The 17,329-nt window shown below is 53.1% G+C and overlaps 1 protein-coding gene across 6 annotated transcripts; it reads left to right on the top strand.

The window, feature by feature from the left end:
* Nucleotides 1-2,581: 2,581 nt before the first annotated feature.
* On the top strand, nt 2,582-14,703 carry CDK16 (cyclin dependent kinase 16). Of its 6 annotated transcripts, none has more exons than XM_033201968.1 (17): nt 3,132-3,559; nt 6,688-6,807; nt 7,974-8,181; nt 8,804-8,937; nt 9,037-9,162; nt 9,253-9,309; nt 9,407-9,521; nt 10,171-10,265; nt 10,363-10,425; nt 10,676-10,799; nt 10,983-11,103; nt 11,212-11,309; nt 11,392-11,497; nt 11,579-11,621; nt 11,767-11,857; nt 13,271-13,348; nt 13,433-14,703. In XM_033201968.1, the coding sequence occupies exons 3-17, from the start codon at nt 7,980-7,982 to the stop codon at nt 13,468-13,470; spliced, it is 1,491 nt and encodes a 496-aa protein (XP_033057859.1). In that variant the 5' UTR covers nt 3,132-3,559; nt 6,688-6,807; nt 7,974-7,979; the 3' UTR covers nt 13,471-14,703. The 6 variants fall into 6 exon arrangements, with proteins under 6 accessions (XP_033057858.1, XP_033057859.1, XP_033057857.1 ...); XM_033201966.1 differs by having other exon boundaries at nt 6,688-6,769; XM_033201967.1 differs by lacking the exons at nt 3,132-3,559; nt 6,688-6,807 and adding an exon at nt 2,582-3,118.
* Nucleotides 14,704-17,329: the final 2,626 nt, after the last annotated feature.

Genomic DNA, 17,329 nt, shown 5'->3' on the forward strand with positions numbered 1-17,329 from the left:
TCATGGTTCCCAGCACCAGGAATGCATGTGGTGCTCTTAGTTCAATTTCCTTGCTGCAGGGGTGTCTTAAACAGCTCTGCTGAATGCCAGTGCCTGCAGGCATACTTTGCAATTTTTATGGAAATATTTGAGAACCTCAGTAGAGGAAAAGCCCTTTGCTTGTCTTACGCTGCCCCCCTCAGCCCCAGGTCTGCCTGTATTCCCCTTGATCTTCAACCTCCTACCTTGGAGAAGACAGCTGGCAATGGGGACTGAGGGGTGTTCATCACTTAGAGCAGGTTGCAGGAGGCCCAACACCAGCCCTACCAGAACTGCAGAGCTACCATGCTCTGTCCTTGGTCTTCGCTGAGCGCTCCAGATGATTGAAAGCACCAGTCTGACCACTGCCACATCTTTGCCTTCCTCTATTGTACTGGCTTCTGGTGCCTGAGGAATCCATTCATACTTTTGTCCCTCAACTAACCAGACAATAATTTATCTACCTTACTAGAAACAAGATCCCTCACTCTTCTACTCAAACTTGAGTGTAAGGAATAGCTCAACCTGTTCTGAACTGGCCTGATTGCCATCACAGCCTGTGCCCACATCTGCTGTCTCCTGGGCCAGTAGTTCCTGGTCCTGGGCACAGTATATGCCCTTGTCCACCTCCTTCTGATCATTTTATTTTCTTGGCCTGCTCTGCTTGGGTGACCTCATCCTTCCACAGTTTCTTCTTCTTCCCCACTAGGACACTGAGGACAGAGGCATTTTCCCTTTGGTATCTAGTGGTGATGCTGTCAAGTGGAAAGTTTTTCCCACCACAGGAACTTGCCCATTATTGCTCTAGAGTATCCTAGACACTCCACACCACAGTCCACTGGTCACACCACTACAGCAGCTGAGGCTTGAACACAACTGTTGTCTTTCTCCAGTATGCCAGCTGCTTTGCGGATACTCTGTAGACACCTTGTTCACTGCACCTCCCCCATTACAGCTCCATTTCTTCCCTACCACAACTGGATCTCCTTGACACCTTATTCGTACCTGACACCCTTCTCCATCAAAACAAGCTTTTGAGTCACGCATGAATCCTGGTTGTATCTTAGTTGTTCTCCCTCCACCTCATTCCATTTTACTTCTGCAGTTTGTCTACCATTACAACACCAGCCAGAGATCAGGGCTCAGCAGGCGGGGGTTGCGTCAATTGCACCGAGCCCCCTGCACCCAGCAGCCACAAAGGATAGGGTGGGAAAAAGGTTTCTCTTGTCACTGCCTGGAACTATTTGCCCACCTCTTTCTGATCATTTTATCTTCTTGGCCTGCTCTGGCAGGCATTCAACAAACATTTGTTGCATGCTGTGTGCCAGTCACTTTCTAGGCACGTGAGACAGCAGTGGATAAAAGAAAGATCCTTGTCTTCTTGGTGTTTATGTTCTGCTAGCTTGAGACCCAGAACAGACTATAAGCACAGTAAGCAAATTGTACCTTAGAAGTTGATCAGTGTTCTTCAAAAGGCGAGGAATAGAGTCCGATCTGGGGATCTGGAATGATGGCAGTGCAGGTAGGAATTTCTAAATAGGAAAGGCTTCATGGAGATGACTTTGAAGCAAGCACCTGGAAGAAGTGAGAGAATGAGGCACGTGGATGTGGGGCAGGAGCATTCCAGGCAAAGGGAACCACAGCAGATGCAAAACCCCTGAGGCTGGATTGTGCCCGTTTCACTCAGAAACAGCTAGAAAGAGCACTAGTATGGTGGCAGTGAGTCAGGGGAAGAAGAGGAAGAGATGAGGTCAGAGAAGTGATGGACCTATTCTAGGCCAAGGGGAGGACTTTTGTCTTTGTCAAATGTTTCCACTCCCATCATGGCTCGGGAAATCTTCACTAATACAAACCTTACTGAAAATCCTAACTGGTGTGACCAAGGCTGCCCTAAAGGGAAGCCCAGAAGAGGCGGGAGGCTGCTTTGGAACAGCATAGTGTAAGGATGTGCCAGAAGGCCTGCTGGAGTTTGCAGCCCTTTGAGCGGGACTTGGGGATAGTGTGGTTTTCCAGGCAGAAGGAAGTGAGGGATTAGGTCGACCTGGTAGTGCTTGTCACACAACAGGCGCCCAATAAATCAAATGGAAATAAAACCGCGGAGTGTTCTACTTGTGTTGACCGACATCAAAACAAAACAACCGCAGTGAGGGAAGGCACGGGCGGGGCTGTGGCGGGCAAGAGAGGTGGCAGGAAAATCCAACGCACGGCGCCTATGCAAATACTCGTGTGAGGCAGAAAAGAGGCTCCGCCCGGCTCGAAGTTTCAAGCATGCGCAGTAGCGGCTCCTGCACCTCTAAGGATCCGCCTCTTTCCTCCTTTCTCAGCCTCGGTTCCACCCCGGGAGGCCCACTGTATGAGATGGAGGGCGGGCTAAAGGCGGGACGAGACCCGATTGAGCGCAATTTTGACCAATCACCTTGCGGAATATTCGGCCTATAGCGAAGGAGAAGCTCAGAACACAAAAAAAAACCCACCCCCACTGACGGTGAAAACCTATGAAACCCGGCAGAGGCGTGTGGAGTTGGGTAGAGAGCGAAATCACGCCTCTTCAGTCAGCCACGCCCTTTATTCTTGCTCGGCCTCGCCACAGAGAGCAAATCCGATTGGCTGGGCGACAACCTCAAAGGGCGGGGCTACACACGTTCACTATGGGAATAAGGTAGCGGTGGAGGGGGGGCAGTTGGGCGGGGATACGCTGTCCTAGGTAAGGTGGTAAAGGCCAATAACTCTTCAGGCTGCCTCTCCTCAAAAAGTCATCTTCTCGCGAACCTTTACAATGCCTTCCTCCCCAGGCACTTCAAGAGACTAGAACGGAGTGCTTCATTTCTCTTTTTCCTCCTTGCAAAAGTCCCGTTTGCCACCATGGGGATGTACCAAGTGAGACCGAGTAGGGGGAGCGAGTGGTGATGGACGCGCCAGGTTACTTGCCGCTGCTCACCTAGGCGCTAGCAAACTTCTGCCAAGATCGGAACTGAGTACTAAACAGCCTCCACACTTCTCCCTGGTGCCGTCCCCGGCCTGGCGCCGCATCCCTCTGTGGGCTCGCGATGGCCGCGTCCCCTCCCGCTGCGGACGGGTCCTTTGGTACAGGCAGTCCGAGGTGAGTCCCCTCCTTTCCACTTCACCCTTCCGAGCGCCTGCGTGCGCATGCGCGGAGCGCGGCGCGCGCGGCGGTTGGGCCGTTGGCTGTTCGGCCCTGGGATCCGCCGCCACTCCGCGATCAGCCGGCTCTGAGCCGCGAGCCGCCGTGAGCACTCGGATTCGAGCCGGCGCCAACGAGCCCGGGGGCATCGCCCGCAGCGGCCAAGCTCATGGCCGGCTGAGCGGGACGCCGCCTCCGCCTCAGCCACCGCCGCCGCCGCCGCCTCCTCCTCCTCAGCCGGCGGCGGCCCGGGCCCAGCAACCATGGCTGAAGACTACTGGGACGGGCGCCTGCGGCGAACAGGAGGAGAAGGAGGTCGCGCGGCCTCATCCCGGGCCGCCGCCCCAGGCGCCGCCGCGCCGGCCCCGCGGCTCTGAGGTTGCTCGCGCGCCCCCGCCGGTGAGCGCGTCCCCGAGGCGTGGGGGCTGCCCCTCCTCCTTCAGAACCCACCCCGGGCGGTGCCCAGGGGTCTGGGCTGCCGGGCTGGCAGGTGCCCCCACCCCCGGCGAATTTCCCAGAATGCACCGGGGCGGGGGTCATTTGGGGCCTCCCTGACCTTGGCCCCGCCCTGGGCCCGTCCTGGGAGCTGGGGTGGGAAGTGCTGTGGGTGCTAATGGGGGTCAAAGGACCAAAGGGTGTGGAAATGGGTGACAATGGGGTGAAGGACTTGGGGGGGGGTTGCTAATGGGGGTCGGAGCATGTAGCAGTAAGCCTCATGCCAATAAGCCGTGCAAGGTTCAAGGCCCCGTGTGTGCTTGTGGAAGGAGGGCGGGGTGTGGAGCGGGTGAGGGACCCGAGGGTGTATAACGGGGGGTGTCGAGGAGGTTCCAAGACATGCTCATAGGGGTTATGTCCGCGGAGAGGCCCGGTGTGTGTTCATGGGGGACAGGGTGGCACAGGTACCAGAACGTGTGCTGATGGGGTCAGGGCTCTGAGGCCTGGCGTGTGGCAGAGAGGCCCGGGATGCTGTTAATGCTGCGTGTCTGTCCCTGGGGCCTGCGGTGTGTGAGAATGCAGTGTGTGCTTTTGGAGGGCAGGTAGTGAAGGACTCGAGTGAGGCGTGTGTGCCAGTGGGGGTCATGGCTGTAGAGAGTGTATGCCTGTGTCCTCGAAGGTCTAGGTAGTTTGGGACCCAGTATATGCTAATGAGGGCAGAATGGAGGAAGGACTGGGGAAGACCTGAGCCTGGCCTAAGGGAGATGAGAATTGTGTGTCTACCTGGGCCCGGGAAGGGGTGGTGGGGAAGGAAGTGTTTTAGCACCGTCAGAGGCTCAGTGGACGAAGAGTCAAGGTGATGTGAGGTGTGAGTGTGTCCATGGACACAGGGAGTGTGAGTCTCGAGGGCACACTAGGAAGGAGCAGGGTAATATAAGAAGTTCTGGTGGTTGCTAATGTGGGTTTAGAGCCATAGAGGCTCTTCAATGTGTGCCATTGGGAGAGTCAGCTGTGTAAAGTCTGGAATATGCCAGTAAGCATCAGAACCTTGCAAAGATTGTGCCCTTGTGTCCGCGGAGGACCGGAGTATGTTGAGGTTCCAGGGGGTGCTACTTGGGAGTAGTGCTGCAGAGGGGATCTAGTGTGTAATAAGGGGGATCAGGGCTTTCATGAAGAGATCTAAGTGTGAACCAACAGGGATTATATCTGTGGAGGGGTCGGAGCAGAGAGCAATAGAGGACAGGAATGTGTGATGGTCTCGGTGTGCTAAAGTGGATTACAGCTAGGGAGGGCTGAAGTGTGTGCTAATGGGAGTCAGGGCTGAATGGAGACCTGTGTGCACTAATGAGGGTCAGGCCATGGTAGAACAGTGTGTTCTTGTGTCCCTGGGGAATAGGGCTGAGTAAGGGTTCAGAGTGTACTAACGGGGAGGCAGGACTGTGTGAGGCCCAGCGTGTACTAATAGAAATCAGGCCTGAGTAAAGACTCAGTTTGTGCTGACCCGAGGGGACAGGACAGTGGAAGGACTGGAATGTGTGTTAAGGTGGTCATAGCTGTGAAGGGGCCTGAGTGTGGGTAACACCGGCTAGAGATCTTTCTGTAAGGTTCACTTTATGTTAACAGCATTCAGAGCAGCATGAAGAAGGTCCAGTGAGTGCTAATGTGGGTCAGCTATAGAGTACCCCAAGTACATGTTAACAGAGGTCAGAATCATGTAAGGGGAACAATATGTTAATGAGGGGAGTCAGTGCTATGGAGAAGGTAACAAGAAGCTAGGCCAGGGAGGGGCCCAAGAATGTGGTGGCAAGAGTTACTTAGAGGAGGCTGAGTGTGTGCTGACAGAGTTCAGGGCGGTATGTTATGTGTTAGGGCTTTGAATGCTGATGGGTATATGAGATAATAGCAGGTAAGATGTAGTGAGGCCTCCTTGAGGGTCTAGCGTGTATTAATGGGGATCAGGACATAGAGTGCGATGACCAGGTCCTTAGTGGTTGGTGTGGTGAGTATCCTTGAGTATGAGAGTAGTCTGAGGATGGGTGTATGTCTTTGGGGATCAGGAAGGGTCAGGCAGGACATGTGCCCTTTTTGGGGTGAAGTTTTATGTCCAGTTTCTTGCTCCCTCCTTCACTTTTTTGAAATCTAAAAAGCTCAGTCAACTGAAATGATATTTAAAAGTTTCCTTGAGTTTAAATGTTCAATTATCTCTGTTCACAGGGGCTTGCCTGAGCCCCCCCGCCAATCCCTCTTTCTGGGAGTGTCATGTGATATACAGATTTTACACCCCATCTTCCTAAAATCCCAAGAAACTGAACTCCAGAGCATGTCCAGCCCTTGGGGTTTCCAGTTAGAGGTCACGGACCCATGGCTCCTCCTGGCTCCCTCCCCATCCTCCATTCAGCCCTACTTCCAGTCTCCCCCAGCCCCTCCCCTACTCCCTGTCGCAACATGCAAAGCAACTGGGTATCTGTGCCATATGGGGACACAAGGTTGTCTTTGGGAGCTGGCCATGCTTTACCTTCCTCGCCTTAGGCCCAGTATTCAGCCTCCCAGGTCAGGATGTTTTGTCATCATCCTGGGTTCTCCATGGATGGACCTCATCCTGTATCTGAGGTGTTTCTGCTAGGGTGGCCCCTACCCCTCCTGGGGATAGTGAGTTCAGCCAGGTGGGGGGTGGGAACTGCTGGAGGAAGCACCTGATTTCAAGGTAGCAGATGACCCTTTCTCTCCTCAAATCCAGCCCCAGTCTCATCCTCGACCTCCTATCTAGCTCTACTTCCCTTGGGCCGGGGCCATCTTAGGCCCTGCTGTGAGTCCAGATGGTTCCTGGGCCAGGTCTTTCCCCCTCCTTGCTGGCCCAGAGCCCAAGAGGAAGCAGAAGACGGCTGGCCTAAGCCTTTTGGTGGCCCCGTTCCCTTCAGCAATCCATCTAGGTCATCTTCCTGTCGATGCCAGCATCCCTGGGCTACCTTGTTTAGGGTTGTTCAATGAATAGCAGGGACTCATCACCTCAGCAGAGGTTGGTCCTAGGCCCTCAGCCCCCCGATTCACTTATTTCTGCCATGAGCACTTTTTGAGCATCTACTCTGTGTCAGTCACTATTCCAGGTCCTCAGGATATAGCCGTGACCTAAACACAGAAATCTACCCTGGCGGAGCTGATCTTCTAGTTGTGGCGGTGAGGAGATAGACAGTAAAGACTAAAGAAACCAATAAGTAGGTGGTGTCATTTCTGAGGAGGTAATGAGTGCTGGGGGGATAACTGGCAAGGTAAGGGAGCTCGGGATGGTTGAGATTTTAAATAGGGTTATTCATGGAGGCCTCATGAAAAGGTGACTTTTGAGCAATGGCCTGAAGGGTGAGGGGAGTGAGCCATTTTGAAATTTAGGGGAAGGGTGTTCCAAGGTACCACGAACAGCCAGTGTGAAGGCCCCGAGGTGGGATTCTGCTGGGTGTGGTTGCAGAGCAGCAAGTAGGAATGGTGGCGGGGCAGTTGGGGGGTGGGGGGTGGGCAGAGAGGTAATAGGGCCAAATGAGGTAAAGAAAGACCTGTGGGCCACATTGAGGACTGGGGCATGTATTTGGGGTGATGGGAAATGTAGTACATTCTTGAGTAGAGGAGAAATGTGACCTGGCTTGTAAAAGTCTAGATTGGACCCTAGGGGTCCTAACCTGATCAAACCTTTCTGGCAGTCTTGAGAACAGCTGGTATACACTGAGACCCGCCCCCTCCACACAATCCCACCCAGTGGGTGGGTCTGGGCAGGACACCCTGACACACACTCCCCCACCCCCACCCACCTGGGTAGATGAATGGGATGATGCGGTGGTTGTCATGACGATGAGTGCTAGAGAAGTCAGGAGGAGGGTCCCTGTGGCCACAGGGAATAATCTGCCTTGGCCTTTGAGGGTGGTGCCAGGGGAACTATGCCACTCTATGGGCGTGCTCGAGGCCATGTCACCCATCCTTCAATTCTCGGCACACGCCCTGGCCGACCCATGGCTGGGCCCATCACTGCAGCTGTACCTGAGAATATCTGCTATGGAGCCTTCTGCTCCTGCAGTGGGGCTTTTCCCCTAGAGGCCAACAATCCATCGTTTGGGCCCTTGCCCTCAATCAGCCACCTAAATCTGAGAGCTCAGGTGGGCTACTTAGGAGCAGGTCCCAGTGGAGCTGGCTCTGTGGGTGGGCAGGTACTTACAAAGATCCCGGTCCATGTTGGGTTTCCAGAAATCCTGAGTGGCTCTGGGGTCCATATTGGTTGAGTGAGCACTGACAAGTTCATGTCAGTGCCCCCTGCTAGACTGTGGGCTTTAGGGGACCCATGGTGATCAAGCAAATGTTAATATGAGACCCATTTCCATCCTTGTCCCTTGTTCAGATCGCCATGGATCGGATGAAGAAGATCAAACGGCAGCTGTCAATGACACTCCGAGGTGGCCGAGGCATAGACAAGACCAATGGTGCCCCTGAGCAGATAGGCCTGGATGAGAGTGGTGGTGGTGGCGGCAGTGACCCTGGAGAGGCCCCCACACGTGCTGCTCCTGGGGAACTTCGTTCTGCACGGGGCCCACTCAGCTCTGCACCAGGTGGGTCCACTGGCTACCCCCTCTCCCATATGACCCCAGGCTGCTTCCCAGGTGTTGCCTCGTGGCCACATTCCTCATTTTCCTCTCAATTTTCTGCCCTTTCTCTGCCCCCCATGTGCTCTCTTCTCCGCCTTCCCTCCCATCGTCTCTCAACACCCTCGGTCTATCTGTCCATCTGCGCTCCTCTCCTTGCCTTTCTGCCCAGGCCCTGTTGTAGGGGGGCAGAGGGTGCCTTGCCTGTCACAGTTGCCCCAAGGCTCCCTCTGCCCTTCTGCCCTCTGTGATGGCCTCCTCAGGCCTCTGGTTACCTGCCTGCCCTGGGCCTGCCTTCCCAGGACCCTTGGCTTCCCCTGCTACCACCTAGCTACCAGCTCTGAGCTCAGCTTTCCCTTGGAAGGAAGGGTTCCACCAGGTGACTTTTGCCTCCCCACCCCCCAGTTGAACCTGTCCTAGATGTACCTGAGCTTTCCTGGGCCTTATCACCCTTTCCCCGAGGGATTCCAGGTTTCCTCTGGGGGCCATGTGCACACATGTGTGATGATGGAATATGTCTCATGGGGGAGGGGGTGTCCTGTGGTTTCTGACCCCACCTGGCCTGCCCTACCCCTCTCCCTGCCACCAGAGATTGTGCACGAGGACTTGAAGATGGGGTCTGATGGGGAGAGTGACCAGGCTTCAGCCACTTCCTCGGATGAGGTGCAGTCTCCAGTGAGAGTGCGCATGCGCAACCATCCCCCACGCAAGATCTCCACTGAGGTGCTTGACCCAGTCTGGATGGTGGAGGAGCTGGAAAAGGGGGTTGGACCTGGGGAGGTGGAACTCATGATCCTGTTTCTCTCTCGCCTTACCTGCTAGGACATCAACAAGCGCCTATCGCTACCAGCTGACATCCGGCTGCCTGAGGGCTACCTGGAGAAGCTGACCCTCAATAGCCCCATCTTTGACAAGCCCCTCAGCCGCCGCCTCCGTCGTGTCAGCCTAGTAAGCACCTTCTGTTCCTGTCCTCTCCTTTTTCTCCTCCTCTCCCAGACCCTTCTGAACTTGCTTCAACCTGCCTCATTTGTCCCACAGTCTGAGATTGGCTTTGGGAAACTGGAGACCTACATTAAGCTGGACAAGCTGGGCGAGGTGAGAGGCAGCTAGGAGGCCCATGGTGGGGATGAAGGTCAGTGGGAACTCCTGGAATCTCATAGCACCTCTCCTGTCACACTTCCTCACATTCCAGGGTACCTATGCCACCGTCTACAAAGGCAAAAGCAAGCTCACAGACAACCTTGTGGCACTCAAGGAGATCAGACTGGAACATGAAGAGGGGGCACCCTGCACCGCCATCCGGGAAGGTACATACCCCCATCCCATCTGCCCCAGGCTTCCCCAACTCACCCCTGGTGCACACACTCCATAATGAGAACAAAGACTGGTTCTGGGACCCCCCGCAAAAATGGGAATGCCTGTCACCCACATATCCAGGTAATAATCAGGGTAACCAGGAATCTGTTCCCATTTGGATAAAAGGTGGATGAATTGCAAACCAGGGTTTGGTTCCGAGAACACCCCTGAAAGTGCTCACCAATTTATTTACTGTAACAATTTCTAGTCAGAATATCACATGGAATGAATTTGAATTGCACTGAAATTGAGTGTGCAAATTCAATTTCACATGATGCTGCAGGCCTGTGTACTGAGGGTTGGAGCCAGGCCCCTTCCCAGAAACCAAAAACAGGTTGTGAAAATCTAGTGTCACTTGAGCCTGGGGCTGCAATCCCAGGTTCTTGCTCCATATTCTCCTCTGAGTCTTACTTTCCACATCTGCAACATGGAGACACAACTTGCATGAGGTGGGTTAGAGCTGGTGGCTCCGAGGCATTACCCTGAACTGTCTGGAGAAAGAAAGAAAACCTGGGCTTGTCCCTTTCTAGTCCTTGTCCTCACCTCTGTCCTGAGGGTAGGACCCTGACTCTTCCCGTCCCACTCCCATGCTTCCTGCAGTGTCCCTGCTCAAGGACCTCAAACACGCCAACATCGTTACGCTACATGACATTATCCACACGGAGAAGTCCCTCACCCTTGTCTTTGAGTACCTGGTAAGGTTGGGGGGCACTGGGTCCTGGGGGAGGTGGGGAGAAGGCCAGGAGCCGTAGGAAGTAACCCTCATTCCTGTACCACCTCTTCTTTCCTCAGGACAAGGACCTGAAGCAGTACCTGGATGACTGTGGGAACATCATCAACATGCACAATGTGAAAGTGGGTGTGGGGCAGGCAGCAGGGGCACAAGGGGGCCCCCACTCACCCACTCCAACCCACAAATCTCCCAGAAATGGACTTTTCCCTTTGGCTTTTTTTGCTAGGAGCCCTTGGAGGCACTGGGACCCTGTCCTCTATTGTGTGACAAGGCTCTGGGCCTGGTGTCTGTGTTTGGGAGGGGAGCAGTGCCTGCTGGGGGTCGGGCTAGTGGATAGTCTTTGATCTCTGCCTGCCATTCCTGGGTCCCCAGCTGTTCCTGTTCCAGCTGCTCCGTGGCCTGGCCTACTGCCACCGGCAGAAGGTGCTACACCGAGACCTCAAGCCCCAGAACCTGCTCATCAACGAGAGGGGAGAGCTCAAGCTGGCTGACTTTGGTACCACTGGCCTCCCCCTTCTTCTCATTGGCTCACCAGCCTCCTACTTTCCCATGACCACTTAGTCTCACTTCCCTTCAGCCTTCCCAGATTTTGCCTAGGACACCCTCAGTCTCAACTGCACTCTCCCCCAGACTTTGCCCATGACCCCCTCACTCTAGCTGTCCTTTGTCTGATTTCCAGGCCTGGCCCGAGCCAAGTCAATCCCAACAAAGACATACTCCAATGAGGTGGTGACACTGTGGTACCGGCCCCCTGACATCCTGCTCGGGTCCACGGACTACTCCACTCAGATTGACATGTGGTAAGGACAAGTGGAAGTGTGGCAGGGGCCACGTGGTAAAGGGGGTGGCTTGGTCATAACAGCCACCCAATCAGCTGCCTCTCTATTCATTGTGCCCTCCCTGCCCAGGGGTGTGGGCTGCATCTTCTATGAGATGGCCACAGGCCGGCCTCTCTTCCCGGGCTCCACGGTGGAGGAACAGCTACACTTCATCTTCCGCATCTTAGGTGAGGAGGCATGGGCCCTAGATGCTGTGGAGACACAGAGAGGACCTGTGAGATGTTTGGGGTAACTCCTCTTCCCTACTAGGAACCCCAACTGAGGAGACGTGGCCAGGCATCCTGTCCAATGAGGAATTCAAGACATACAACTACCCCAAGTACCGAGCCGAGGCCCTTTTGAGCCACGCACCCCGGTGAGGCTGGTGGGTGGGTGGACGTTAGGGGCCAGAGTGTCCAAACTCATTTTAAAGCAGGTCTCTTTGTCCTTGTGGCAGACTTGATAGCGACGGGGCCGACCTCCTCACCAAGCTGTTGCAGGTGAGACCACCTTGGTCAGCCTTGGGGGTATGGGATTCCAGGTGTGGGGAAACAGGACCCCCGCCTCAAACCAGGGGCAGGGTCTGAGTAGAGACCTACTCGTTGAAGATAATCAATACTATCCCCCACCCCACCCCCACTTCAGTTTGAGGGTCGAAATCGGATCTCCGCAGAAGATGCCATGAAACATCCATTCTTCCTCAGTTTGGGGGAGCGGATCCACAAACTTCCTGACAGTGAGTGGAGCTGGGGAATGAACCGGCCAGTGTGGGGACTGGGAAGCAGAACTGCTGGGGCCAGCTGGCGGGTTGTATAGGATTCTGGCTATGCTACTCTAAGTGGGGGGGGGACATCTTGTTCACAGGTGTGATGGGTTGTATTTGTTATGAAAACATTTTTTTTTTTTTTTTTTTTTTTTGAGACGGAGTCTCGCTGTGTCGCCCAGGTTGGAGTGCAGTGGCCGGATCTCGGCTCACTGCAAGCTCCGCCTCCCGGGTTCCCACCATTCTCCCGCCTCAGCCTCCCGAGTAGCTGGGACTACAGGTGCCCGCCACCTTGCCCGGCTAGTTTTTTGTATTTTTAGTAGAGACGGGGTTTCACCGTGTTAGCCAGGAGGGTCTCAATCTCCTGACCTCGTGATCCGCCCGCCTCGGCCTTCCAAAGTGCTGGGATTACAGGCTTGAGCCACCGCGCCCGGCATGAAAACATTTTTTAGTTTTCAGTTCCTTTTACCTTTCATGAAAAATTTAAAACATACATAAAAATATATGCAATAGCATTTTACCTTTTTTAAAGTAGACGTTTCCTTACATGCGCTAAAAAATGCACAAATCGTAAGTATACTATACAATGAATTTTCATAAATGAAACGTATCCTTGTAACTAGCACAAAAGTCAAGAAACAGAATGTTAAAAGCTCCCCACCCCCAGCTCCCTTGCATCTCCTTCAGTTATTCACAGCCCCTCCCCAAAGGGTGACCACTGTTTTGACCTCTAACAGCAAGGATAAGTTTTTTTCTGTCCTTGTACTTTATAGAAATAGAATCACATGTGATGTTCTCTTTTTCTATCTGGCTTTTAAAAACTTTTTAATATGGATATTTTCAAATATATGTATTTATATATTAGTCAAAATAATATGATGAGTCCCTAAGTACTCCAATAAGTCATCAATTCATGGTCAATCTGGTTTTATCTGTATTCTTTCTGATTATTTTGAATCACATCCAATCTCAGACATCATAGCATTCATCCCTAAATAATTTCAGCATATACCTATAAAAGATTTTTTTTCAAACAACATTATTATCAAACCTACAAAAAACATTTGCTCACTTTCCCTATCTCCCCACTGGATTAATACATAAAGCAAACCCCAAACACCACCCATCACCTAGACTTAACCGGTGGTAACTGCAATACTGTAATCCACTTGACAAAATTAATAATAATTTCTTTGTGTCATGTAATAGTCCATATTTTATCTTACCTGGTTGTAGCTGGTTTGTGTATGGAATTGTTTGACAGATGAAGGTCAAGCCTCTCAGAGAAGGGGCAGCGTTTTCTAATTCTCCCAGTGGGGTCATATGGGGCTGGTCCTGAATGACCTCATGGGTCATCCCCCACTTCTATGTCTCCCCCATCTGTAGCTACTTCCATATTTGCACTAAAGGAGATTCAGCTACAAAAGGAGGCCAGCCTTCGGTCTTCGTCGATGCCTGACTCAGGTATGTAAGCCCCTTGTCTTCCTCCCCACCCCACCCACCTACCTGCTTACCACCAACAGCCATCTGCTCTGCTTTCCCCCACAGGCAGGCCAGCTTTCCGCGTGGTGGACACCGAATTCTAAGCCACAGACCGAGGCCCCAGCAGGCAGCGGCTGGAGGGATGCCACACCCCTCACAGGGCAGCCCCCAACTACATCTTCCCTGCTTACTCTGCCTACCCGCCTGAGCCATGTTCACCTGCCCACTTGTCCCTTGCTGCCTGTCCAAACACCCGACCATTGGCCTGTCAACCCACCCATTGGCCTGTCTGCTGGGTGCTAACAAAGCTCTCATCACTCCTTCACTTGGTCTGTCTGTCTGTCTGTCTCTATCTTGGTAGTTGCCGGTGGACAGCATGGCCGTGCCAGCCTCCCACACTGAGGCCAGGCCTACCCCTCATCATACCATCCCCCAGGACCACTACCCGACGGCCAGCCAGGGGTCCAGAGCTAGCTCAGGCTGGGAATCTCGACTCAGACAAGATGGTGACAATGCCTTGAGTCTGAGGCATCCCCTGCCTGCTTTCCTGCCTGCCCCACCTGCCTCATATTGTGTGGGCCTTTTTTTGTTTGTTTCATTCATTGTTTTTTTTTTAATTATTTTAAATGAGGTTTTCATTTTTTTAAATGCAATATCTCTGTATACAGATTGCCTGGGCCCCACCCCCTGCGTGTGGCCCTCCCACAGTATTTTGTGCAATGAAGCCCTGCTCCCAGCCTTTCAGAGACAGGGACACAGCCCCTATTTGGAACCCTGATCATCACCAGACCCTGGGATCGGCTATGGGAAAGCATGCCACGGCCACTCGCCTTCCTACCCCCGCCTGCCATCCCTAGCTGCAGGAGGATCTGGGGACTACCAGAGACTCTGGGAAATGGACAAGGTGGGGGGCCCCACTCTTTCTCTCCTGCAGTCCCATAGCTGGGGCCTCCTTCCTTCTCAGGGTCTCCCCAGCTCAGCCCTCTTGCTCCCATCCCACTCGGTGCTGTTGGGTAGGGGCCCTGCCAGGAACTGACCAGCTCAGCAAGGAGCCATAGCGTGCATATGTGCACAAGCAGGGTTGGGGGAGGGGGTTGTGGGGGGTTGTGCCCAGGTGTTGCCCTCTATCTCCTGGGGAGGGTGAGGCAGGGCAGGGACAGTCTCCAGGGTCAGTCCCTGGATGGGTGGTTACCTCCCCTTCCTCCACCTGAAATGCCCTGGGGCCCTGAAATGGGGTGGGAGGGCAGGGGTGGGAGCCCTCCTAGTGGGTTTGGGGGGTTGGGTTCCTGAATGCACCATAATCGCTGTATGAAATATTAAAAAGTCTAAAGTGAAAAGCCTGCTTGCAAATCCCTGTAGGGGTAGAGGGTGGCCAAGCTGGGGTGATTACTGGGACCTTGGAGAATTCATACCTGATCACCACTGTCTAGGAAAACACTGGGAGTGGACCAGGGACACGTCAAAACTATGAAAAAGGCATCTGAGGTATTGCACATGTAACAGTAGAACATGGAATTGAAGCAGGTAGGGCAGGCTGAATGGTGTTGATGGGCTGAGAAGCAGAAAGGGGAGTTAGATTTGCCCAGGAATATGAGAAAGCCTGATAAGAGGGTGGAGACGGGGGAGTGGAGAGATGATGTTTGAAAGACACTGGAAGGCCCAATAGAACCATGGATGAGGCCGGGCGCGGTGGCTCAAGCCTGTAATCCCAGCACTTTGGGAGGCCGAGACGGGCGGATCACGAGGTCAGGAGATCGAGACCATCCTGGCTAACACGGTGAAACCCCGTCTCTACTAAAAAATACAAAAAACTAGCCGGGCGAGGTGGCGGGCGCCTGTAGTCCCAGCTGCTCGGGAGGCTGAGGCAGGAGAATGGCGTGAACCGGGAGGCGGAGCTTGCAGTGAGCTGAGATCCAGCCACTGCACTCCAGCCTGGGTGACAGTGCGAGACTCCGTCTCAAAAAAAAAAAAAAGAACCATGGATGGGAAGATGAGGCAAAGGCCCAGTATGACCACCACAGCATCTGACTAGGAAACCATGAAGAGGAGGGAATCTTGACGGTAAAGGGTAGATTGTGGACCACTGAGTAGGTAGAGAAATCCTTAACCTGGAAATTTCAATTATTAGTGTCCAGGAAGTAATAGAAACCATGGGCATGGGTGAGAGAGTTTGCAAGAGGCCAGGGATCAATGACACAACCTGGGATTTGCTCTCAGGTATGAGGATAGTTGAGACTTTTATTTCCTTTGTCCTGTGAGTTCCAGCCCCAGTCCCACCATCTTGGGCAAAGCCAAGGATTGTTTTCCAAGCAGAAGAGGTGGGGTGAGCAGGGCCAGGCAAATACTGCAAGTAATGGCAAGCCTAATTAAGTGGCCGTTTACTAAAGCCCAGTGGTGGGGGCCCATGGACTTCTAATCACTCTACTGTGTTTTGTTTGTTTTTTGAGACAGTCTCTGTCCCCCAGGCTGGCATGTAGTGGCACAATCTCGGCTCACTGCAACCTTTGCCTCCTGGGTTCAAGCGATTCTCCTGCCTCAGCCTCTGAGTAGCTGGGATTACAGGCATGTGCCACCACACCCAGCTAATTTTTGTATTTTTAGTAAAGATGGGGTTTCACCATATTGACCAGGTTGGTCTCGAACTCCTGACCTCAAGTGATCCACCCGCCTCGGCCTCCCAAAGTGCTGGGATTACAGGCTTGAGCCACCAAGCCCAGCCTCTACTGTGTCTTTGTAAGCACTTTAGTGATGTTTCAGCTTGCAGCCTCATGGTGCCATGATGACTGCCATGTCCCCAGAGGTGGAAAAGCAAGCAGGGAAAAAAAACACCTTCCTTACCTGCCTGTTTTCTTTTAATGACTGGAACTTCCACAAGCTCCTCAGCAGACTTCCGGTGCCATTTCTTGGCTAGAATCAGATGACATGGCCACTTCTGGCAGCAACAGAGGATGGGAAAAGGAGGGCCTTGCAAAGGGGGACAGGATTGCCAGGGTGGATTTAAAAGGATTAGAATTCACCCAACTGCTCTGGGAAGTGGTAGGGTCACTGGTGTGGGCAGAGGTTGGCCTCTGGAAGGTGAAAAAGCGGTCTAGGGCTGGAGGTCTCTTGGATTTACCTGGCTGCCCAGATAAATGGGGAGGGGGAGTCTGCAGAGGGGTAATGGGGAGAATCCATTCAGAAAATCTGACAAGATCCAACTGGGCTTAAAGAGCAGCTATCTGCCATGTGTCTGACTCAACTCAAATGCCACTTTCTTTGGGGACCCTTAACTGAAAGGGCTGCTCCCTTACCTCACCCAGAGCTTACAAAACTGACCCCTCATCTATGCCAGGTCTAGGCTGGGGGCTGAAATCAAAGTAATAATCTATGCCAGGTCTGGGCTGGGGGCTGGAATCAGAGTAATAAAGACACAATCCCTGCCCCGCAGAGGTTAACTGAAAATAGGTAAATTATGACATTGTGAGGGGGAAGGGAGGTTCTAAATTAAAGTCATCACCAACAGGGCTGGCAGCCCTGGCAGAGAATGGAATAGCATAGCCTAGTGCAGTGGTTCTCAACCAGAGACATTTTTCCCCCAAAGGACATTTGGTAATGTCTGGAAACACTTGGTTGTCCTGAGGGGTACTACTTGGTATCTAGTAGGTAGAGGCCAGGGATGCTGCTACACATTCTGCAATGCCCACAATAAAGAAATGACAGTGCTGAGGTTGAGAGACCCTGGCCTAGTGCAAGGCTTCTCAAACTCTGGGCCTCGGGATTCCTTTATGTTCTTAAAAAGTTTAAGACATTCAAAAGAGTTCTTGTTTATGTCATATAGCCTCTGGATTCAGAAGCCTCTGGATAATTACACTGTACACCCCGAGAGAATGAGAGGGAAAAAGTATTGTGAAAATAGTTTTCATTTTGTGGAACCCCCAAGAGGAGTTTTGGACCGGTAGACAGGCTGGGACCACACGGTTGGAG

The sequence above is a fragment of the Trachypithecus francoisi genome, unplaced genomic scaffold, assembly GCF_009764315.1.
Source record: "Trachypithecus francoisi isolate TF-2019V2 unplaced genomic scaffold, Tfra_2.0 Lachesis_group6, whole genome shotgun sequence".
In the NCBI taxonomy this organism is placed as follows: domain Eukaryota; kingdom Metazoa; phylum Chordata; class Mammalia; order Primates; family Cercopithecidae; genus Trachypithecus; species Trachypithecus francoisi.